The 23,267-nt window shown below is 37.3% G+C and overlaps 3 protein-coding genes and 1 non-coding gene across 4 annotated transcripts; all 4 read right to left on the minus strand.

Moving 5' to 3' along the window:
• Positions 1-308: 308 nt before the first annotated feature.
• LOC149036975 (macrophage mannose receptor 1-like) lies at positions 309-4,959 on the minus strand. Its single transcript, XM_089188161.1, has 8 exons — positions 4,837-4,959; positions 3,739-4,030; positions 3,463-3,505; positions 2,980-3,162; positions 2,649-2,700; positions 1,820-2,116; positions 1,243-1,496; positions 309-686 (listed from the first exon to the last, which is right to left on the minus strand). The coding sequence occupies exons 2-8, from the start codon at positions 4,027-4,029 to the stop codon at positions 454-456; spliced, it is 1,353 nt and encodes a 450-aa protein (XP_089044287.1). The 5' UTR covers position 4,030; positions 4,837-4,959; the 3' UTR covers positions 309-453.
• A 1,545-nt stretch (positions 4,960-6,504) lies between these two features.
• On the minus strand, positions 6,505-11,044 carry LOC113669472 (macrophage mannose receptor 1). Its single transcript, XM_089188375.1, has 9 exons — positions 10,914-11,044; positions 9,903-10,194; positions 9,304-9,346; positions 8,743-8,933; positions 8,493-8,517; positions 8,129-8,180; positions 7,727-8,011; positions 7,207-7,457; positions 6,505-6,858 (listed from the first exon to the last, which is right to left on the minus strand). The coding sequence occupies exons 2-9, from the start codon at positions 10,191-10,193 to the stop codon at positions 6,626-6,628; spliced, it is 1,371 nt and encodes a 456-aa protein (XP_089044501.1). The 5' UTR covers position 10,194; positions 10,914-11,044; the 3' UTR covers positions 6,505-6,625.
• A 148-nt stretch (positions 11,045-11,192) lies between these two features.
• Positions 11,193-15,993, minus strand: LOC113669519 (uncharacterized). Its single transcript, XR_016181308.1, has 8 exons — positions 15,863-15,993; positions 14,817-15,102; positions 14,570-14,612; positions 14,011-14,193; positions 13,679-13,745; positions 13,235-13,519; positions 12,552-12,811; positions 11,193-11,869 (listed from the first exon to the last, which is right to left on the minus strand). It is a non-coding gene; the product is annotated as an uncharacterized LOC113669519 (transcript).
• A 399-nt stretch (positions 15,994-16,392) lies between these two features.
• On the minus strand, positions 16,393-22,075 carry LOC149036976 (uncharacterized). The gene is made up of 8 exons (XM_089188166.1): positions 21,869-22,075; positions 20,850-21,135; positions 20,231-20,273; positions 19,977-20,159; positions 19,160-19,220; positions 18,554-18,838; positions 17,837-18,090; positions 16,393-17,376 (listed from the first exon to the last, which is right to left on the minus strand). The coding sequence occupies exons 2-8, from the start codon at positions 21,132-21,134 to the stop codon at positions 17,150-17,152; spliced, it is 1,338 nt and encodes a 445-aa protein (XP_089044292.1). The 5' UTR covers position 21,135; positions 21,869-22,075; the 3' UTR covers positions 16,393-17,149.
• Between the last annotated feature and the right edge of the window lie 1,192 nt (positions 22,076-23,267).

Below are 23,267 nucleotides of genomic sequence, written 5' to 3' on the forward strand. Positions count from 1 at the left end.
TGTTACATAAACGAGAAACTGTGTAATGATAATTACAATAATACAATAAAAATAATAATAATAATAATAATAATAATAATAATAATAAGTTTGGCTCGATTTGGTCACACGCTGGAGAAATACGAAAATGACTCAACTACATTCTGACATGATGCTTTGGTGATTGCTCTGATCTCATAACAAGTCCACTCGCCTAGTTTTTAGAGTAAAATATTCAGTAAGTTTTCACCTCGCACGAAATGATTGCTTAAGAAAAGACTGAATAAAAGGGGCTATATGAGTTGTTTGAAAGTATGTGCACTCGTGATTAGAAGAGTTGGGCTCTTGCCTATTAAATCAAAATTACCATTTGGTCCGTTGATGTAAGCTTTACAGACAAACAGGAAAGCCTGATTTTGATTCTAAATTAATGATGTGTTGGCTCCCTTTAATAAGTTAGGAATGGCAGACAGTTCAATGTTTCTTTTCACAAAGAAAAGGAAGACGCTTTCCACAGCTCGCATCGTCCCAGGTCCCGTCACTGATACGCATTTGAACGCAGTTTTGGTATTCATATGCGTTATTTGGCTCGTTGGGGTGCCACTTTTCGTATGTCACCTGACTACCATCGGGCCAATGATAATCTCCTTCTGTGCGTAAATCATTTAGACCGATCCAAGCACCAGCAAAGGCTTCGTTATTTAGATCTGAAAAAGTAAATCCAGAATGGAAACAGGACTTCCAAAGCGAATTCGCAACTAAGCTCAACTGGTACGTTGGTCTCTGGGTTAAAGGCAGTCTAAGAAAACTCTGAAGGCTTTTTTCATGGATCAGAATTAGCCCACACGTTTTCAAAGTATGTAAGATTTTGGAATTACTCAAGGTTGCATGAGATGGATATGGTACTCTTATTAAGTTCGCATTCCGTTTCTTTCAGTTAGTGACTAATTCTTGCAATCAGGTAGATACTTTAGTAAACTATTTCTAGCATATTATGTCAGTATAACCGCAAAATAAGACATAGGATATCGGAGCGCAAATTCCGATGGTCTTGGGCTTGATTCCTCGTTGGGTAATGAGGTTCTTTTTGTCCAAAATCAAAGAACAAAACAAATTTCTCTTGTTAAAATGAGTATTTATCGCTTAAACATGTGGTAATCATTCTTATAATTTCTAAACGGGAGTGTCTGAAGTTTGTCTGTGCGACTCGGCACTTAGTTGCCGTTTTGACTGTTTTAACTGGTTAACTTTAATTTGTTGTACCTTTCATTCTTAAAATCTCTTCACCAGTCAGAGCAGAGCGAACAATCATCAGGTTTCTTAAATATCCTTTCATTGTGTGATTGGCGTCTCTCTTCAGTCCAATGTCATAGAATGTATACTTAAATTCGGTTGGATCAAAGCCACTCGGACCATTAGAAGTCCCTACTTTTATGCCGTCAAGATATAAATAAGCTTTATTCATAGCCTTGTCCCACACCGCGGCAGCGTGGAACCATATCTCCTTATTCGGATTTCTGTCAAGATAAAAGTCATATATGAAACACAAAGTTTAGGCGGGATTTCTGAAAAATTGCAAAAAAGCTTTGGAAACTAAAATGCCAATATAGGAAATGTCCCTCTTAGCCTTTTATTTTTCACATTCGGCAGTAGATATTTTTTCGAATTTTAGAGTTGACTGTCTTCTTAACCTGACTCAGACGTTTCTCAAAATGTTAGGGGGAGGGGGAGGAGAGTGGGGGAGGGGGGGAGGGGAGGTCGAGGAGGAAATGTAAAAAGAAACGCGGATTTCCAGTGCACGAAATCGCTCAACAGTAAGGATTACTTGATTTATTCTTACCCTCCCTTGGTAACAATTTTTTTCAGGAGCCCTCCTTGCGCGTCGCGATCCTGAAATTCAAATTGGAGGTTGTCACCGAGGAAGGCGGTGAAACGGAAAAGATTGGGGTTTTTCCAATATCCATATATGGTCGACGGACTTCTAACAGGATCCTCCAATTTGACACAGCTGACCAAAGTGAAACTGACTGACAAAAAGTTAACGGCTGGAGTTGTGGCATAAGCAAACAGTCCGTCGAGGTACAATGCTTTCGCACTCCGGGAGCTTTCTTCTTTGTATCTCGCTCCATTGAAAAGACTGTTGAAAGAATAAAATAAAACTGTGATGGATGCTTTGTGTTCAGCTGGAATCCAATCAGAGATCGTGCTCAACGTCGCTTAAGTTGAGGGAGTAAGGACGGATAACCTGAATAAATCTGACACCAGTCTGCATAAGCCTAAGTACTTGGCGATGAAATAAACTAATAAGAAATATAAGAATTCTCAATGATATTAAAAACACAACCTTTTTTTAACCACTGCAGAGATTTATGGAGGAGAAGATCGGGTTCTCTGGCAGAAGGGACCTTTTTATTGCGTCTTGCTAACATTTGAAGATGTGCCGGATTGTTTTTATCCCATATCGCATCACTCTCTCTAGTGGATCACCTGTACCTGAGGAGCCCCATCCCACTGTCGGTTTGTTTTTTTGAGCCGCAAACCGGTAATATAGATGACGTGCAAGCAATCGCGTTCTCAAAAGTAACGCCCACCCCCTCACGCACGCAATTAGGGGAATGTGCCATTCAGTGCAGTCAGTGGGAACTTTTAAAGAGTGTGCTGAGCCTAACCTGACATCAACGTCAGAACCATCCAGAAACCAGTGACCAATCACATCTTTACCTATTATAAAGAACAAAGAATTCACTCCAGATCTTATTTCAATTGCTAGAGTTTCAATGAACTGCTTTTGATATCATATAAAAGCCAACGGGGAGAAGTTACTAAATGTTGACGTTTTGTACCAAAAACCAAACAGACGCACTTACTGATGACGAATCTAAGGATATGCCTCTGATAGATCATAGGTAAGAACTAATAGTTAAGGGTATGAATGTATTTTCTGGGAAAATATAAGCTTTATGATTTTAAAAAAAGTATAAATGGATTTGGTGAACGTGCCTGCTATATTTGGCTTGATCTGGTTGAGTAGCTGGAATGCAAATTTGTTTTCGTCTTCCTGGTTTATTGACAAAAGGTCTCCACCAATTGACTGACAAAACTGTCGGGCTTGTCCCCAGGTCTTTCTGTCATGAAACAATTTAAAGAGTTTGGAACCAACTCTGTACCAGTCATCTGGAAGAGCTGTTAAAATGCACAAACAGCGTTATAATCCATCTAATGTGTTTGTTCGCGCGAGATTGGTTTAAACGCGTCATGTGAGCGACTGAGCCCCTGCTTATACAGAACTTTAAATACAGCGGTGAATCTACAATGTGATGATTTTAGTAGAGAGATGTTAAATCGAGTAACTCCACGGACGCAAACGGTGTCAATCAGGGGAGAAATAAGGGAAGAAGGAAGTGATGACAAAAACTTTAAATATTATCAAGAGGAGGTGATTAGCTTATTGCAGAATAAAGAAGTTTCATTGAACAGTTTTACCGTCTTTGTAGATGCATTGGTCCACTGAACAACGTTCAACTTCCTAAAAGTAAGATAAACGTACATTTTAGAAGAGCCAGCCTGCAATTACACTGTTCGTTTCGAGAACTAAACATTTTCATTATAGCCTCAGACACTGCTCTGATATGGGTCTCTTCAATCAGGTCACAACATGCTAAATTTCAGGACGTTTTTCCTTCTACACAGTTGAATCTGATAGAGGAGAATCTGATAGAGAATCTCTTAAATACCAAGGATAGTAATAGCATGCATTACCGCTAACTGATGGTATTGACTGCCAGGACTTAATATCAAATTTTGTTGGTCGGCGGTTTTGCTGGAATTGTTCAGCTCACACGTAACCCATCCATTTGGTAACCTTCTGACGTTCATAGAGAAACACAGAGGAGTGTCTGCACATTGCCAGCCACATGATATTGGTTTAGAATCAGACACAGTTTTAATGACGTGATTCTGAAGAGCAACACCTTCTTCCTTGATAAATTTAACTGTTCTGCATCCAGCAACCACCAAAGGCAAATAAAATAAGGTCATTATCAAGTGCATTCTATGAAGAGAAATTCACAATGTCATGATAACTGACAGCAGTGCTTATGGAGATATATCGTTTACAAGTAAAGTCGGACTATTGGATAAATGAACTTAAGAAAAATACTTATGATATTAAAAATAAATACAGCTAAACAAACAAAATATAAATTTGTTAAGAGCATCGGCCAGGTTCGTCATGATTCATACTATTTAAATAACAGAGTAAAAATCTGAGTTCGTTTATTGAATGTAGCTAGGGAGTAATTTACATTTGCCTCCTTCCTTTTAAGAAAACAGACGGTCGCTTCCTTCATTTTCCCTTTATCTCCAACTCTCAATAAGTTCGTGTTCTTAAGACACATTGATAAAGCTTACGAAATGAATATAAACGCGATCTTCGCAGTAATGAATACCACTTAAGCAGGAGTGAAAATAAGGCTCGGAAAAAATTCAGGCCTGTACGAAGTTTGAACCCATGACCTCTGCGATACCGGTGCAGTGATCTACCAACTGAGCTAACAAGCCAAGTGGGAGCTGGTCATTACGATGGTTCCAAATAAACCAGTGTATTCATCACTTCATTTTCATATATTCACAGTCATGAAAACATTTACATTGAAGAAAAATCTTAGCGTGTAGGAAAAATAACATATACTTTTACTCTAAACCTTTCAATTTTTTTTTGTTTATTTAAATTACACTGCGAGAAATCATAGATTTTGTCAGTAGATTCTTAGCTCGATTGCTAAGGGGTGTTTCGATGTTCTTAACATCAAAGAAAGAACAATTAAATTACAGCAACACATAACAGATATTTCCTACCTTTTTCCGAGGCCGACCGTATTTTTTTACTTGCAAAACTCCAATTCCAAAAAAGCAGTTGAAACAATTTTTGTCTAGAAACTTGCTTCTCTTTAATCGAAGCTCCTTTCCAGTTCATGACATGTTATGTTTGTTTGATAAGGTCACAACGTGTATTTGTTTTTCTCTATTTTGCAATGCTGTTTTTAAACAACCTTAAAAGGTTGTGACGTGCTTCCATATTTGGACACGCAGCCTAAGCTACTAATTTGTTCTTAAATCTAATCAGCTACAGAAAGCTCACGGGCTCGTTGTTTTAAATATGGGGATATAAACAAAAAAGATCAATGGAAGCTGACGCTGTTTTATATAACAGACATCATATAGTTTTTCTGCAATTTAAAATTAAGCAATAACATCATGGGAACAACTCAAGCTGACAAACTTCATTATATCACTCATTTTAATTTTATTTCTTTTAATTTTTTAGTTCTTTTTTTACGCTTCACAAAAGCGGATCACAAAAGATCCTAATATGATTGTTAGTGGTTGATGAAACTCAGGCCTGTGTCACGAAATAAGAACTCCTGTATAAGTGTTTGGCTTTAACTTTGTGCTTTGTTAATCCACGTAGTGATGGCAGTAAGTGATATTAAATATCTCCCCATTTACTTGCGCCTCTTTTCCTAAAATTGTAGTAGATATTGAAGGTCTCGATGCTCAATTCTGTTTGTTTTCTTCCATACGACCGTGTCATCTATCATAATATTATTCTATATCCGAGTATCCCGCTGTAGATAATTATTTTAAAATAAGAAAAAGAAAAGTTGCACCTGTTTACTTGACAATAAACTGATATTGTTGAAGAAGTTATATGAATGAAGATTTTAGATATATGAAAATTCACATATTCAGTTTGCACTGCGGTGGAAAGATGAAATTAGAAGATCCTCGCAGCTAAGAACACTACTGAAACTAGTAGTTGTAAGTAGGACCTGAAAAAAATTTCAGGCCCGTACGGGATATGAACCCATGACCTCTGCACCGGTATCGCAGAGGTCATGGGTTCATATCCCGTACGGGCCTGAAATTTTTTTCAGGTACTACTTACAACTACTAGTTTCAGTAGTGTTCTTAGCTGCGAGGATCTTCTAATTTCAAGTTATATGAAGATCTTATCTAAGAATCAAAGGTTAACAATTGATGTGGGACATTCCCTTGAGACAAATTAGAGAGCCCGCTCAGTTGGTTTAAAAAATGTTCTCCCTTTAACTCTCATCAATGATCAAGAAAGAATTTCTCTTCACAATATCCTTAAAATATCAAGTTCACAAGCGATGAGAATAAAGAAAAATATAAAGTAGGGGATTATTAGTTGATTCAGTACTAAATTCTCCGAACTAGCTTCGTAAGAATTGTAAGGCAGACAGTAGAGAGAATCACTGATGAGATCTTGGGAGCGAAAGGGTTATGCAGCCGCTCTCTTTTATTATATTAGCGGGGAACACTTATTATCTATCACCTGAAAGGGAGAGGGGGGGGGGTGGCGTTGGAAGATTTTTAATGGTACCACATGGTTTTCAGGGGGGAGCGGCGGGGGAAACAATCCTCTCCTTCAGAGTATAAAGGGAGTAGTATAAGAAATCGATTGTCAATTAACTGCGTGGGTGAAATTATGAGTGGGATCATAAGAATATTAGAGAGCCTAGGGGGAGGGGGTGGGGGGGTTGGGTAAATAATATCTTGTCACAACCAGAATCCTCCAGCTCCCCAGGCAGTAAATAATGACCTGTCCGTAAAGAAGAATACTTTAAGGTTTCTTTTCGCAGAGAAAAGGAAGGCGTTTTCCACAGCTTTCATCATCCCAAGTCCCGTCGTTAACTTTCATTTGAACACAGTTCTGGTATCCATGAGCGTTGTCTGGCTGGCCCTCGCTCCATCTCTCATAAGTCACCTGACTGCCATTTGGCCGATGAAAAAGATCCTCTGTGGTTATGTCATTAAGACCTGTCCAAACTCCATACATAGCTTCGTTATTTGAATCTGGAGACATCAAATTTAATTTCAAAACAATGTTACTGAGGAAAATCTGAACCTCTTTACAACCGTAATGGTTTTATAGGCTGACGTTACCAACGTCTGCCCTTCGCAAGAGAACCCAACAAGAGTCAACTGATAACAAGTTAAGGTTAATGTTGGGTTAGGGGAGAGGTAGGTTGCTAAGATACTGACATTGTTCCGCACAAACCGCACTTTTTTAAAACAAGATAGTTTGTGGCGACAGCATACTTTTATCGTATAAATATATCGTGACCACTCCTGAAACTTACCGAGGTGTTCCCAAACTTGAGTTATCATGAGAATTGGAGAAGTTAAAAAATGTTGCTCTACCTGTCATGTTAATTATTTCTTCACTAGTCAGTGCAGCGCCAACAATCATCAGATTTTTCAGATATCCCCTCGTTGTGTCATTACTGCCCCTCTTCAGTCCAATGTCACAAGTTGTGGTGGGGAAATTTTTGGGGATAGTGTTGCTCTTGTCACTTCTTCCTATTTCCTGACCGTTAAGGTATAAGTAAGTCTTCCTTTGATCTCTGTTCCAGACCGCTGCGGCATGAAACCATTCGTCAATTTTTGGAGTTCTGTAAAAAATGGTGTGGTTAGGGTGTCAAAAAGTAAGGAAGGCTTCAACCCTACTATGATTTGTATTAAGGTGGTAATGCTCTCTATATAGTTTTCTTCAATTATATAACCTTGTATGCAATATCATAACTTTTTGATTGTTAATTTTTGACAGTTAGTGGACATTTTGGTAAGTGTTTGATAAATACAGACAATCAAAGCATCGTTATTCTTGGTATGTGCTGAGATTGGCAGACTATCCAAAGCGAAAAAACAAAGTTTCCCTTACCCTGCACGAAATTTTAAAACGCGCTGTCCTATTTTGTGATTATGTAACTGAAACTGGAGTCCGTTCTGTATGTAGGCGGAGAAACGCAAAAAGTAAGGATCTGACCAGTATCCAAATATAGTCGATGGATCTTTAACAGGGGATTGTAATTTGACCCAACTGGCCAAAGTAAAACTGTCCGTCACAAAATTAACGGCTGGAGTTGTAGCGTAAGCGTACAATCCATCGAGGTACAACGCTTTCTCACTATCGATATCTTCTTCATATCTCGCTCCATTAAACAGGCTGTTGAAAGAAAAAAAAGAAGGAAATGTTCAAATGGGTGTGGTTTCCATTTAACCAAGCCTATCAGATGTATATATTGAAACTGACGTAAGGATTATGGGTTAGCAGTCAGCTTACCTTATGTCAACGTCACTGCCATCTAAAAGCCAGCGGCTGATCACGTTTTTACCTTAGAAAGAAAATAAATGTCGCTCAATCATTAACGATGGATGGATGTCGGTTGCTTTTTTTTTTTTTTTTTTTTTTCATGATTCAGGTTGGAACGTTTTGGCATCTGTTTTCATACATGCATTGTTCCCAAATGGAAAAGTAATCCAGGTCTGTTTTCCCATGCTACTCAATGCAAATTGTGGTACGAATAAAGATTTTCTGAGACGGACGTCACACGGAAAACAACTCAAATGACGATGACATCATTTGACCCTCTCTCTTCTGCTTGTTGCCCTTTACACCCTAACATCAGTATGCTTAGTCTCCATACTCTGCTCTATATATTTCCCAAGGTGCTGACAAGGAGAATTTGTTTAACAATCAAGAGCTTCTTTAGTTGGCGATCATTTCTGTTATTCTCGTGAGCTTTAATGTTTGATTCAGGGGTGTTATTGTAAGGAGAAATTAGATGCTAGTCACTCTTAGGGAGTTAAAGGACGAATAGATCTGGAATCGAACTGAGTCGATGAAAAAATTAATAAGTATTGGTTAGTATCATTGTATTGTATGTAAACTCAAGCAAGCATGCCTGCTGAAATTGGTTTGATCTGGTTGAGTAAATGGAAAATGAATGAGTTTTCATTTTCCTGATCGATCGACGCAAGTTCTCCTCCAATCGAATGGCAAAGCTGACGGGCTTGTCCCCAGGTCTTCCTCTCGTGAAACAATTTGAGGAGCTTGGAACCGAGTCTATACCAACCATCTGGGAGAGCTGTGGCAATCATGAAATAAATAGCGCTACGGTTTAGACTTTATATTTATTTTCACGAATCTGCCTAAACCATGTTCTAGGGACAATTTGGAAATTTTAGTCGAACTGAATACATAACGATGGCTGGGGAAGAATACTTAAGTATAGCTAATTAGGTCATTTACAAGTGAGCATCGATTCAGATACGTCTTTAGGTGTGTACTTAAGATTTTGGCGGTTACATTACATTTGGTGGCATCATGAGCTCACTTAAAAGCAGTTAAAAAATGGGAAAGAAATCGTTGAAAAAAGTTATCACAGGAAAATGTTACAAGATATTTAGAAAAAAATAATCGCGATATTTATGACTGTCACTATAAACACTTCTTACCTTCTTTATAGACGCATTGCTCCGCCGTACAATGTTCAACTTCCTAAGATTTAAACAAACACGTGTTTGTAAATAGTAGCCTCCTTGATAGGAGCAAAACCAAAATTAATTCTTAGGATGAAAAACGATATAATAAACCCTAGAGTAGGTTATTTATACAAAGTTTAGCCGTTGTTTAACAAAACCACGTTCCAAGCTGTTTTCAATTTAGCCGAACCTTTTCTATGAACGTTTATTTTTGTAAAGATTGTCGGAGGGCCGGAAGCTATGAGTGGAAGGACCTCTATTTAATCGAACAACTTTCTTATAGAGAATTCTTGGGGCTCACTGCTTGCATAAAAACCGCAGCCTGGGTCAGACCCAGCAGAGTACAAAGAGGGTCACTATCGTAATCTGACTGCCAATTTACCAATGAGGAGTTCGGAAGGGGGGGGGGGAGGGGGAGGGGGAGGGATGCGTAAGAATATTAGTGAAAATGATAAATTATTATGAAAAGTTGATGTTCGCAATATCTGAATGTAGTAGTATTGACTTCCACCAGGCAAGTAAGTTTATTCGAGGTACCTTTCCCTAAATGCTAACAATGATACAAGTATTACCGGTGGTTCATAATAATGACTTCCAGGACTTGAGATCAAATCTCGTGGGTCAGCAATTTTGCTGGAATTGTTCAGCTCACACGTAACCCATCCATTTGGTAACCTTCTGACGTTCATAGAGAAACACAGAGGAGTGTCCGCACATTGCCAGCCACATGATATTGGATTAGAATCAGTCACAGTTTTAATGACGTGATTCTGTAGAGCAACACCTTCTTCCTTGAAAAATTTAACTGTTCTGCATCGAGCAGCCACCAAAGGCAAATAAAATAAGGCCATTATCAACTGCATCCTATCAAGAGAAGTTCATTGTCTCAGTGAAACTGATAGGGGAACTTGCTTGCTCGGAGATAATTTATAAGTGAAGAATAATTTAAAATTATATCTTCTCTAAAGAGAAGTGCACTCAATATCTACGTATTTGCTAATATATCAGCTACACTTTGTTAGTTCAGATTAAACTCAAGGTGGCTAGCTTTCATGGAAACCTGTGTAAATAAACTTTCAAGAATAATGTCCAAAACAAATACAATTGTGCAAACAAATTGACATATAAATTTTTAAAGATCATCATTAAAGTTCGCTGCGTTTCAAACTTATTTTATCTTACAAAAAGTTGATTGCAGCTTGGCTCCTTTGGTTTAAAGAAAGAGGAGTTCCCTTCCTGAAGTTTCATACTTTTTTCGAACTCTTATTCGGAACCTCCTTCAAAATCGAACCGTAATGTCCCCTCAAGACACAACGAAATTAACTCCTGACACTACAGACAAACCCCAGATGGTCTGCATCTCTAGTTTTGTGTGTCTTTTTTGTGAGTGTCTTTTGTTTATGTTTTTTTTTGGTTTAAGTTTTTTTGTTCCGCTTTTTAATTTCACCCTGAGAGATGTTGCGTTATCTAGACTCAAAGTGCTCGCTAAAAGATTTCTAGCTTGTTACGTAAGAATGTTCAAATTTTTTTAACAACAAAGGAGGAAAATGTAAAATACAATATTATGTAACAAAAAATTATACCTTGTTTAACAGCTAACCGTGCGTTTCTTGAAGAAGTTCAATATCAGGAAAAAACAATCATACGAATTCCCGTCTATAAATGGATTTTTTATCGCACTTCTCCAGCTAATGGCGGGTTTATTCAATTCATCTTTAAGGTCAAATATTTATTTCGTGTTATCCTCGATCTTTTAAAACGTTTAAGGTTGTAACCTTTCTCCTTATATGGTCACATTACCTTTCTCCTTATATGGTCACATTACCTTTCTCCTTATATGGTCACATTACCATAGCTTTTATTTTGTTTTTAGATCTTAGGTAACAGCAACTTTATTTGTTTCGTTGTAACTCAGCAAGGGTACATTGGTGAAAAAGGTGATAACGCTGTGTTTTTGACAATAAATATCGTTAAACTTTCATGCAACTTGTTATTGATTGATTACAATTTTTTCCGTGCACCAAGTAATCCTTTTTTTTGTAGGTTTTAGATTTTTCCTCATTCTCTCGCGTTTTATTCCCTCAGATTTTGAATAATGACTATGTACTGTTTGTTTTTAGTGTGCCCTGCTGTGGATATCTTCTTGCTATTATTAATGATAGAGAATCCATCTGCTTGCTTGCTGATTTTTCTCGTGAATCTTTTACAAAGAGTTAAAGAGTTAAAATACAGTCATTTGAGGCTAACACAGACTTGAAGTTATCGTGCGCAGTCTTAGATTAAAAATCATCTAAAAGTTTTCATCTGCATTCTATTTTTCTCCGGGTTTGCAACGATCATGCGCAGTGTGTTTTTCATTCGTAAGCTTTCTTTTCACAGACAAAAGGTAAATGCCTCGCACAGCTGATGTCGTCCCAAGTCCCCTTTCCAAATTTCATCCCCACGCAGTCATGATCTTCATTCATAAAAATATTTCTTGTGTCTGTTCCCTCCGTGTAGAGGTCATTAAACCCGATCCAAGCACCATTGAACGATGGCTCTGCATAAGAAAAAAATACCTTACTTTCGTTTTGGTGTAGAAATTTGCTTTTCAAGTTTAAACTTTAGTTAATAAAGGTAAGTTAGGCCAAAAATCAATTCAAAAAGAAAGTTGGTGTTATATATTTTTGACATGTCAGGCGTATGTCATCTGAAACCATAATGAGATCAACAAACATGATGAAAACAAGTAACAAGCTTGTGAATAAGCCTCAGGTGAAAGAATTGTTAGTTAAGTCTGACAATTCATTGAAAAATTACATAGCACTGATTAATGAATAGCTCTCTCAACAAAGATGCGCAGTGGGAATGCGCAGTAGCAATGGAGCCCGAATGCTCTAGACTTTGACGTCAGTCAATTTCAAAATCAGAAAACTCTGTAAATATTCGTAATATCGATGTAGTATACTCAGCAAATCGACAACTTTCATGCAACGTAATATTTGTTCTTCAACTGTTTGATCATTGACTTTCTCTCCTCTCGTTCGACGACTATCGCTCTGACGAAGGGCTAACACTCGAAACGTCAGCTTTTTTACCCTTTACGGTGGCCAATTTACGTTTTCAACTCAGTTGTTAACACTAAATTACCTGCTATACTCTTCCACCGACGCAGTACCACAGTTTCTTTAGAAACTTACGCCCCGAAACGCAAAAAAATTGTTGAGTATGCCTTTAATTACCTACAATTTTGCTTATTATCTGTTCACCAGTAAGAGCGCTACCAATAATCATCAAATCCCTCAAATATCCTTTTAGTGTAGCACCGCTGTTCCTTTTCCTTCCAATATCAAACTCTTTAAATGGGTTGTAATCCTTCGGGGCAGCATCACTAGATACTGACTGGGACGCAATCTTTTGACCGTTCAGAAATAAATAGGCCATGTGTTTATCTCGGTCCCAGACTGCTGCTGCATGAAACCACTCGCCATGTGGAAGAGACCTGGGTATAAATGGACCGACTTGTTATTCTTTCTAAACTCAGTGTCCCGCTTGCAAGTAATGCTGATCATTTTGATTTGACTTTATTGTCTGGTCCGAAAAAAGAAACTTCATCAGCTCATTCTCCTGAAGCGATTATTGGAGAAGGTAATTGAGGCTCATATGGCTGACCACTGAGTTATTTTTGGGTGAAACCCATAAAGAATGACCTAAGCAATGAGTGGAAGTTTAATGCCTTCACCTTAATTAATTTTGAAAGAGATTCAAAAGTGCTTCAGACATGATAAGAGAAAGGACTGTCTAAAGATGCGAAAAACATCAACAGGACAAAACAACTAGTATATCAGGTCGGAATAACAAAAAAAAACACACTTTTCTTCGTTTATATGCTGAAACATAATTGAAATATGAAAAAAAATCTTACCCCCTAGCCAATGAAATTATGTCTGTCTCATTTGTTTTGTTCTTCACTACGAAACGAAGCTTGGAAATTGAGTTTTTACCAAACAAAAAATGTTTCTGATTATTCCACAAGGAAATAATAACTGATGTATGGTTAACAGAAGGTTTTAGCTTTGCCTAGCTGGCGATGGTGAAACTTTTGTTCCCGAAGTCCACTGCGGCGGTTGTTGCGTACGATGAGGTAGTCCCGTTAAGGTGCAACGTCTTTACACCATCTTCTTCCGTGTATTCCGCATCATTCGCGAGTCTGTTCAAAATATAAACACATTTGTTCTGTTGTAAATGAGACATTTTTGGCTGTGTCGAAAATATTCTGTGCTATTTCGCACTTGAGTTCCTTCAAAACGAGTATAATTTACTTTTCACTCTTTGTATATTGACCCTCGTTATGAGCAATTTCACTCACCGTACATCGGAGTCGCTTCCGTCTAATTTCCAGTGTTTGATGACATTGACTAATTGTTTGTTCTCACCTTAAAAATCAAGATTCTTATTAGTATTATTCTTATACTTTTATTCTTATACTATGATTCTTATTACGATTAGTATTTCCGATGCTCTACCATTGAGCTGTAGAGGAATCGTGGTGGGCTAGGCCGCTTAGCCAGGTACATGACAATTTTTCGTTTCTCCAGATACACAAGAAACCTCATTATCAATCATTTAACGTCTTTGACGATCATTCTTCTAAAGAGTGGTATTCATATTTTTTAAAGTGACTTTTTAATATCTGCCGACCTGTTTCATCGATTTTGACACGGTCAAGCAAATGACTGATAAACTCATTCTCGTTTTCGTGAGTGATTGACACAAGTTCTCCATCGATCGAATGACAGAACTGCTGGGCTTCTTCCCAAGTCTTTCTCTCAGAGAAACTTTTCAGGAGCTTGGAACCAAATCTAAACCAGCCATCTTGAAAAACTAAATCAGAAAACAAAATCAAAATTTCGAATTTTTCAATTGATGCGTCAAGGGCATTATGAAGTCAACGATTTTCATGTCATGTCATATGTCAGCAAGCATAACCTCTTTTCCTTAAACTTGCGATACTCAGGAACATATTAATCGAAGGGCAAGGTGCATTAGTTTTTGTTTGTTGTGCTCTGTAATCGGGCTTTTCCCTTTATCAATAATGGCGACTCGACTCGTATCTTCCCGTGCTTAGAGTTGTCTTCCTGTGCCTCTGAACATTGAATAGAAAAGCACTTTATTGTGCACTGCTATAGCAAAGGCAAAGAAAGGTAGCCCTTTTTACCAAGGCCCTTTGCAATGCGATGGTAAATGACAACAGACTTACCATCTTTGTAGATACACTGCTTTGTCGTACAATGCTCAACTTTCTAAAATTTGAGAGTAAAAAAATAGATATTCCAATAATTACTGAGAAAGATCGAATATCCTTGATTTGACAACCAGAGCAATCAGTATTTTTTTCATGGGTATCTGCGAACGTATCAATATTTTCTGATCTGAGATTGTGTTAATTTGTAGAAAGAATTTACAAACTGGTCGGCGCCATCAGTGAAATGGTGACAGCCACTTACCACAAGTTGCTGGTAACGAGTTTCGGGACTGAATAGGAAATCCTGTGGGTCAGCCGTTTTGCTCGAATTGTTCAGTTCGCACGTGACCCAGCCAGTCGGGAGTGATCTGACATTCAGAGAAAAACATAGTGGAGTGTCCACGCATTGCCACACGCATGTTATCGGTTGCATGGCGGTCACGGTTTTTATCACGTGATTCTCGAGGGCATGACCTTCCTCTTTCACAAACTTGGTCGTTTGACAACCAGCAACACAAGGTAAAAAAATTATAGCAAACCACTTCATGCTGAAAATGTTTAAAAACAGGGAATCAGTAAAGTTTTGGAGTATAAGCGTCATCATCATCAATTCGCTATAACGTGGGAAGGGTTAGGGTTACGGTTAGTAGGAAGGGAAAAAGCTACATTAAGGGAGGAGATGGCGAAGAGCAACAAATGAAGAAGGAACGATGAAGGAATGGAAAGAAATTTGTCAAGAAAGGAGAAAAATAAATCATAACAATTGGTGTGTAATTTTTAATACGTGAGTTTCGTTCCTCAAACCACTGCCTAACAAAATGTTTAGGGCTTATCGTAGGATAAACTTGTTACAAACCAAAACACAAGTACAGAGACTCAAACTTCAAACAGGCTTAAATTACAAGTCAAAGCAGTTAAGAAAATGAAGAAAGATAATAAGATATCTTTGGCACGTTTATTCCTGATCGTAGAGTTTTACCATTTCTGCACCTTTAATTTACAAAGATTAAACTGCAATCGAAATGTCAGATGACATACAAGTCATATCCCAGGAGGGAAAAACCGCGAACTTTTTGTAGCAACGGCAACCACATGCTGCAAAACGATACATATTCGCTTTTTCGTATAATTTTTTTACTTTATCAATAGCCACAACTTTTATGTATAACGTAACTTCTAAAGTTATATTGTACATCACGTTTTGTTTTCTACCATAGCTACTTACGACATATCAAACAAATATGCGGTTTTGAAACAGACAAGTTTATGCTAGAAAATGAAAGAATCCTCCTTAAAAGTACTTCGTACCTTATTTTCTTCTTGTTTCAAGTGACAAAGTCCTCAAAAAAACTTAATAACTGGAAGAATCATCCCCTTAAGGCTTACGACGTGACTGTAGGTAATACTACCTTGTTATGGTCACCGCTGTGTGGAGCCTTGCAAACACATTAGCTTTTCTACCTTATCTCGTACCAGAACTGCTTCTCATTCAATGTATTATTTTCTCAGATCTAATCGTAGGGGGTCTTTTGTAATTACAAATTTAATTTAAAGTATAATAACGAAACGAAAATGCATGTCATATACATAATAATATCACAGCGAGGATGATATAATTTTTGTGATCTGGTTTTAGTTTCTTAGTTATAGACAAGCACACTTATTTGGTAACTATGATAAAAAGAGACGAAAAAAAAACACCACCATTATATCCGCTGTTGATCACTGCTGCGCTATATCAATGTTTCCTCTTTGGGGCTACCATATATAGTTTAAGTTCTAAGTATTGCTATAGTTGTCAGTTAATTAATTTTCACGCAAATATTAGTATGCAGTTTTCAATCCATACTCACTTTGTTATCTATTCAGAATCAAATTGAAAAAAGAGAAATAATAAAACTAACGTTTTTACAGATTGGTTTCCCACTACTTCTCATTTTTTGTGCTTGTTTATCTCACTCTACCGTGATTATTAACATTACAATGTAATATTAAATTTCAAGATGTCGTTCATGCTGAAACATACATTCATCCACCTTTCAATTTGCCCGTTTACAGTTACAATATAACAGAATAAATTTAAGTTCTGTGGATACAATTTACTTGAAGAGAAAGCAAGAATGAAATTATAGTTATTTAATTCCTGATTATTCGCTTACTGTCTTGATTATTATTCTGGGTCAGATTTTAAATCATACAGTTTCCAATTACGTTACATTATAATTTCATTACGTGTAACAGCTGCATTCTAGTTGACGGTTATTCATAACTGCCACTTACAAATATCCATACTAGTTATTGGCACTATGCATAAATCGGAAACGTTAAGTGCAAATATTAAAAAGTAGTCAGTGAGAACTTGAAACCAAAGGAAAACTCAGTTTTCAGCTCTCTTTTCTGATTTTCATAAGGTTAAAATCGATTTAACTGAAAGTTATTTGCCGGTGTGAATGGGGTTCAAGCAAAAGCAAAATCTCTCTAAAAAATTTTGCTGTTTTGAATCGAGAATTTTAACTTTTGAGCATTTTTCAATCAAACGATGTGTTGATTCCGAGCTTATATTCTAAAAGAATCGAGACTTAATAAATGTTAGGCTTATTTTTCACACACAAACGGTAGTCGCCTACCGCAGCTTGTGTCGTCCCAGGTCCCGTTAGAAATTATCATCGCGACACAGTCCTGGTAACCATAGCTGTTATCTGGTTGACTGACAGCCCAGTTGGTGTATGTTACGTGAGTACCACTGGGCCAAAGGAAAGTCCCCTCTGTGGTGATGTCATTCCCACCGATCCAAACACCATCAATTATTTCAAACTTAGGATCTATTATGATAGACAACGATTTACATTATAGTGAGGAAAATAAAACCTAAGTTGTTCTAAGTTGTATGTTTGTATGTAACGGTCAAGAATTGCTTTTTCAAGATCTAAGTTGGGTTTTCATAACATCAAGCGGTAAGCCCTCAAAGCTTTTCCAATTTCCCTAAAGTTTCATAGGTATCCATCTGTGCTCTCAGGTTGAAAGAGAGAGAGACTGTCAGAGTGAAGTATCTCGCTAGAGAACACAACACACTGACTCCGATCCGGAATGTCTCGAACTCAGATCCCTTGTTTATATCTAGGGCTCTGCTAATCAGCCCACCACCTCTAGCTCTTAAAATGAAAGGCTGAAAATTTTTGACGCAAGAGAAGGGTCTGCTTTCTTAATTTGTTATTTTTGTTTTTTTTTTCGTAAACTCGTGTTGAATAAGTCGAAGAGAACAAAAAGTGTCTTTCCATTCACCTGAAATATTGGCAATCTCTTCCGCATTAAGAGCTCTGCCGATAATCGTCAGATTTTTTAAATTTCCTCTGAGACAGCCCCCGCTGTCCCTCTTCAGTCCGATGTCATAAGTCGTATGGGAAGTTTCCGCAAGGAATGTGTCATTCGGTAACAGCTCAGTTCCGATCTTTTGTCTGTTCAGAAATAGGAGAACCTCGCTTGTTTGTCGGTCCCAGACCGCTGCGGCATGAAACCATTGGTCAGTCGGTGAAGACCTACAGTATGATGCAATTGGTTAGTGTAAGGGATCAGTTTTATAGCCTGGGAGGGGGTGGTTTAGGGGATTTGGTGAATCACATGGTTTTCAGAGGGAACAGAGGGGGGATCAGTCGTTTCATACAGAATTCAAAAAGGAGACTTTAGGAAATTGACTACCGAGATTGACTACCGATTTTTATCCAGGTGATAAAAAAAGTTCGATCCATAACCTACATTGACTTAAGAGCTCAATTTATTGGTAGGTTTTATTTCATACTTGAATCATCGTCGGGGTTCAGAATCAGACCACCAAAACATGAAACGGTAAACAAATAGAGAACTACACATTCAGTTCGACAATGTAACTTGGGATTCATTAGAGTGAACATTCATATTTTGTGCAAATTGGATTTAGACAAAACAGGCTTTTGGAGCCTCGGCCATTTTTTTAACTTTTAATTATTCCTTCTCCATCCTCACCCCCCTGCAAGCCATGGTTTCCATTTCCCCTTTTGATTAAAACCTCCAAAGCGTAGCTTTTGAGCGTTCCCTTCGGATGCAATGAAAAGGAAGCTGATGTCACTTTTCCAGTCGCTGTAAATAGGTGACGGATCATTGACAGGCGTTCGAAGTCTCACCCAGCTGGCCATGGTAAAACTAGTCTCGTCAAAGTTAACCGCTGGGGTCGTAGCATGGGCACCCGCTCCATTCAAGTACAACGACTTTTGCTCATTATCCTCTTCGTATCTTGCTCCATTGAGGAGGCTTTGAAAACATAAAAAAAGTACTTATTGTGACAACTTCAACAACCTCAATGAATACTCTTTGTATATTTAACAATAACCAAAGTCATGGTAAATATCCCCCGTTAGCCACTAACACTGAGGTAAATAGTTGTTTTATTATATACTAAAACAGCGATATAATATAGCAGAAAGAATTATTTTAAAAGAACTTTATATTTTCTAAATAAAAAATGATCGGTCATCAAAATCGGTTAGAAATTAGAGCAGTTAACTCCACTTAGTTATGTAATAGTGAGGAAATGAAAAGACAGGGAAATGCTTTGCTTTTTTCACGTCTCACCTGACGTCATTGTCAGTTCCATCCAAAAGCCAGCGTGCTATGATGTGATAAGGCTTTTCACCTTGAATTGCATGATACGATTTATGTGAACAATACTGAATTCAACAATATTTAACTTATTAACTCCCAGAAGTGATTAACATGCAATTTCTCCGGGTCATGTAAATACTTATACCTATCGGATAGAAGTTGTTATCTTGAGTTTACACTAAATTCTCTTGACTCATTTGCAATGAATTGTGTACCAGCTAGAGGGGAGAAATAACATCATGTGAATTAAAGGGTAAGATGATTATCATTGATTAGGAGAGGGAAGGTGGAACAAGAGTTTTTTCCCCAAAGGTGAAAATAAAATCAAAGAACTATAGCTGAAACCATCTTGCGTTTAGATATTAGAGTCATAACAAAACCCTTTAAACAGTTTCCTAATTGAAACTGAAATCAGTTTTCATGAAGGCTCAGTTTCTTTGACACGTTTGATCAACACACAACAATCGTCAAGTTCTTATTAGAGAAATCTTCAATTGAATGTCGAGAGTGATTAGAGTATAATGCTTTGCTTCAGTTCGTTTCGCGTTTGGTTTAGAAAACTTGCACGATCCCCTAAACCAATCAGATTCAAAACTAATACCAATCGACCAATGGCCACTCGCATTTTTCCGCGCTTCAAGCCGTTTACTCGTCTTTACTTTGAGTGCCCATTGGCTCCCAGTAAAATTATTCTTTCCTTGATTGGCTGTTGTTATTATCATGGTTTTTGTTTCACAACACTGACACTCAATGGAAGCAAATTTCCCAAGAAGTTAAAATTTTTTACCTGCTGCACTCGTGTCGACTTGACCGATTAAATTAGCGACAATATCATTTTCGTACGCGCGTATGATTGACACCAGCTCTCCACCAATTGAATTACAGAACTTTTTTGCCTGTCCCCAAGTTTTTCTTTCGTGAAACAACTTGATGCGTTTTGACCCAACCATAAGCCAACCATCAGGTAGGGCTGAGAGATAATTCAAGAAATTTTAGTAAGTGAAAATGAGGACTTTCGATAATTCATATATAAGAAATTACCGTCTTTGTAGGTACATTCTTCCAAGGTGCAGTGCGAAGTTTCCTACAATGAACACAATAAAACTGAGTCAATTCATTTTGAGTCATGGAACATTCAATTATGGGGTGAGAGATTAAAATGATTCTATAGGTAGCAGTGATAAAGAATGTGTGATAATGTGTCATTCTGAGTGGCTTGTGTTGCATTTAACCCTTTAACTCCCAAAATCTGATTGTTTATTCTCCCCTCCAGCTGCTACACATTTCCTTGTAAATTAGTTGGGAGAATTTAGTGTTAGAGTAAGAAAACAACCTCTACTTGATAAATTTGAGCATTCTCATTACCTTTTTGCTGGATAGTGTATGGATTTTGTACGGAGGAGTTACATGTGAATCACCCCGAGGAGCTTAAGTTTAATTAACTTGGAAAGACACTCAAATACAGCAAGGAATGGAAGTCTGGCCTATTTTGAAGGTAAGGATATATTTTAAATACTTTTAATGAAAACATATAACTTTGTAGATAAAACATGCAACCTGTCTTAACAAATTCGTAGATTCTTTTTCCATAATGTATGTATTGCCAACAAAAAGATTGTTGATATTGACATGACTGAAGAACTGGGTTCTCCCTGCTTACCGTCAGTTGATGGTACTGGCTTCCGATGCTCGGTTGCAAATCTTGTGGGTCAGCAGTTTTGCTGGAATTGTTCAGCTCACACGTGACCCACCCATTGGATAGCTTTCTGATGTTCACAGAGAAACACAGAGGAGAGTCCACACATTGCCAGTGACAAGCTACCGGTTGAAATACCGTGACAGTTTCTATCACGTGATTCTTTAGAGCCATTCCATCTTCTTTGGTGAAGTTTGCAATTTTGCATCCAGCAACGAGAGGTAACAAAAATAAGCTGAGCCACTTCATTCTGAAATTTAAACCCGTATTTTGGATAACCTAGTAAGATTATCTTTGTTTACAAATTGCAGTTCAAACAAAAGAATACAAATTCGGAGAAGCGCATGGAAAACTGGTCTTTTCTCCATATTTATTAGCGTACGTCCATACATTCAAGTTATATTGAATTTATTTATCGAGCAATCGCATTTAGCCGCATGCAACTGATATTGTTTTTGGAGGTACTATAGCACTGGATACTGATCATAGAAATTTTTGAAAACTAGAATAATTAAACTGCATAAAATCTGTGTTGTTTTGTTAAAGTTACGTGCTGTTTTTGTGCGCAAAGTATCAAATAGTTAACAGAAACATCTAACGACATGAAGGCAAGTTTACATCAAATTTGGCCAGCATAGTTAAGACCCACTTTGTAATATAACAACAACTTAAGACAAATTCAACACCCGACAAATTCCATGAAAATGAGGTGAAAAACAAGATAAGAGTGAAAAAGCAGCTACTTACGACCTGAAGGAAAGTTTAGAAATAACTGATGATGGCGAAGAGCCAAATTCTGGATGAGATATTTCGTTTGCTTTCACAATCGGTCTCAGTCTTGTATGATGGTTTCATTTCATGAGTTCGGCAGCGTTTTAAACGATTCGAGTCGCCCTCTTGCTTTCACCGTTATTTCCGAAGAATGAGAAACTTCTTAAGAAATCACAAATTTGGAAGTTTAACATAAGTACTCCTCCACTAACCTTTCCTATTTCGCGTAGAGTCTATTACATTTTCTCTCTGAACTTATGTTTTTTAAGCCAGTCCAGAGGTGTTTCATCTGGTAAATAGACGGCGACGTTAACAGATACCCGTGCGATGGGAGAATTCTTCGACTTTGGCTAAACCGATATGGACGTCTGTCTTTCTCAAGAATTTCCAGCTGGTCCACTCATTGTTGGGCGTGAAGTGAAAAATGGTAAGAATAATTTGGTTTTTATGCAGATGATGCTATTATTATTTTCAGTCTTAACAAAAGGCACTAATGATCACCACACCTCTCTGTTTGCGCGTTAATATTGCTTCCTTCACACCTGAAATCATCTTCTCGTTAATAAAATAAAATTTAATGTGCTCTATGCACTATTTTGGGCCCGACACAAAGATAGGCATAAAAAATCTCTATTGGCATGCTGAAATAACGCCAAAGAATTTGACAAAGTAATAACTTGTGTGCCGTTTTGTGAAACACAAAAGGTAAACATACTGTGCTGGCCGCCGGTAAAATTTTTCCTAATTAATTATTCCTTACACAATTTGTAAGTTCATGTCAAGCATAATAATTTTCAAACGATTGTCTAATGTGATAGATTGCTTGCTAAATTTAACCTCTTGCCTGACAAAATGGATATTCACGATGAGGACGCAACTGCAAATTTTCATCCGCAGAGCTCTGCGTTTTTTAGTAACACCTGTCTAGACTTTCTTATAAAACAAGTTAAATGTAAACAATTGGGTGAGATAATGATCTTTCAAAATATCCCTCCAATCAGTCACAAACTTAATAACATTACACGTATACTTGATAGCACAAGATTCTGAACTAAATGTAAGATCATTCTATTAAGAAATTGTTTCGGGTTACACCTGAAGATACAATAGTGTAATAAGTTAGACATTGTTTTTGCCTTATCATATATATCAAAAAATTCAGCTGAACTTTCCAATCACAAACCAAGCTTTATAAACACGTTTTATGCGATAGAGGTTGTTTGGCAATTGTGTAATTTTTCGCTAATTTTCGAAAGAGGTTGAGGGTATGTTAAACTGATTATTATTTTCATCGATAGACGTCGAAGATCCTGTAATTCTTAGCCCTGTGCTTAGTTAATTTCTATGAAAGAGTCTAGATCTTCTTTGTGGTTATTTTAATTATGTACATAAGATTAATCCATATGTACAGAGTGCGAATTTCAAATTTTAAATCATGAATAGCAAACCTGACACATAATAGAAATATCCAAAAACCTTACCCCTAAGCTAATGAAATTATGGCTGTCTCATTTGTTTTGTTCTTCACTGTGAAACGAAGCTTGGAATCGATGTTTCTAACAGACAAAAAATATTTCAGATTATCCCACAAGGAAACAATAACTGATGAAT

This window comes from Pocillopora damicornis, chromosome 11 (assembly GCF_964200805.1).
Source record: "Pocillopora damicornis chromosome 11, jaPocDami1.2, whole genome shotgun sequence".
Taxonomy (NCBI): domain Eukaryota; kingdom Metazoa; phylum Cnidaria; class Anthozoa; order Scleractinia; family Pocilloporidae; genus Pocillopora; species Pocillopora damicornis.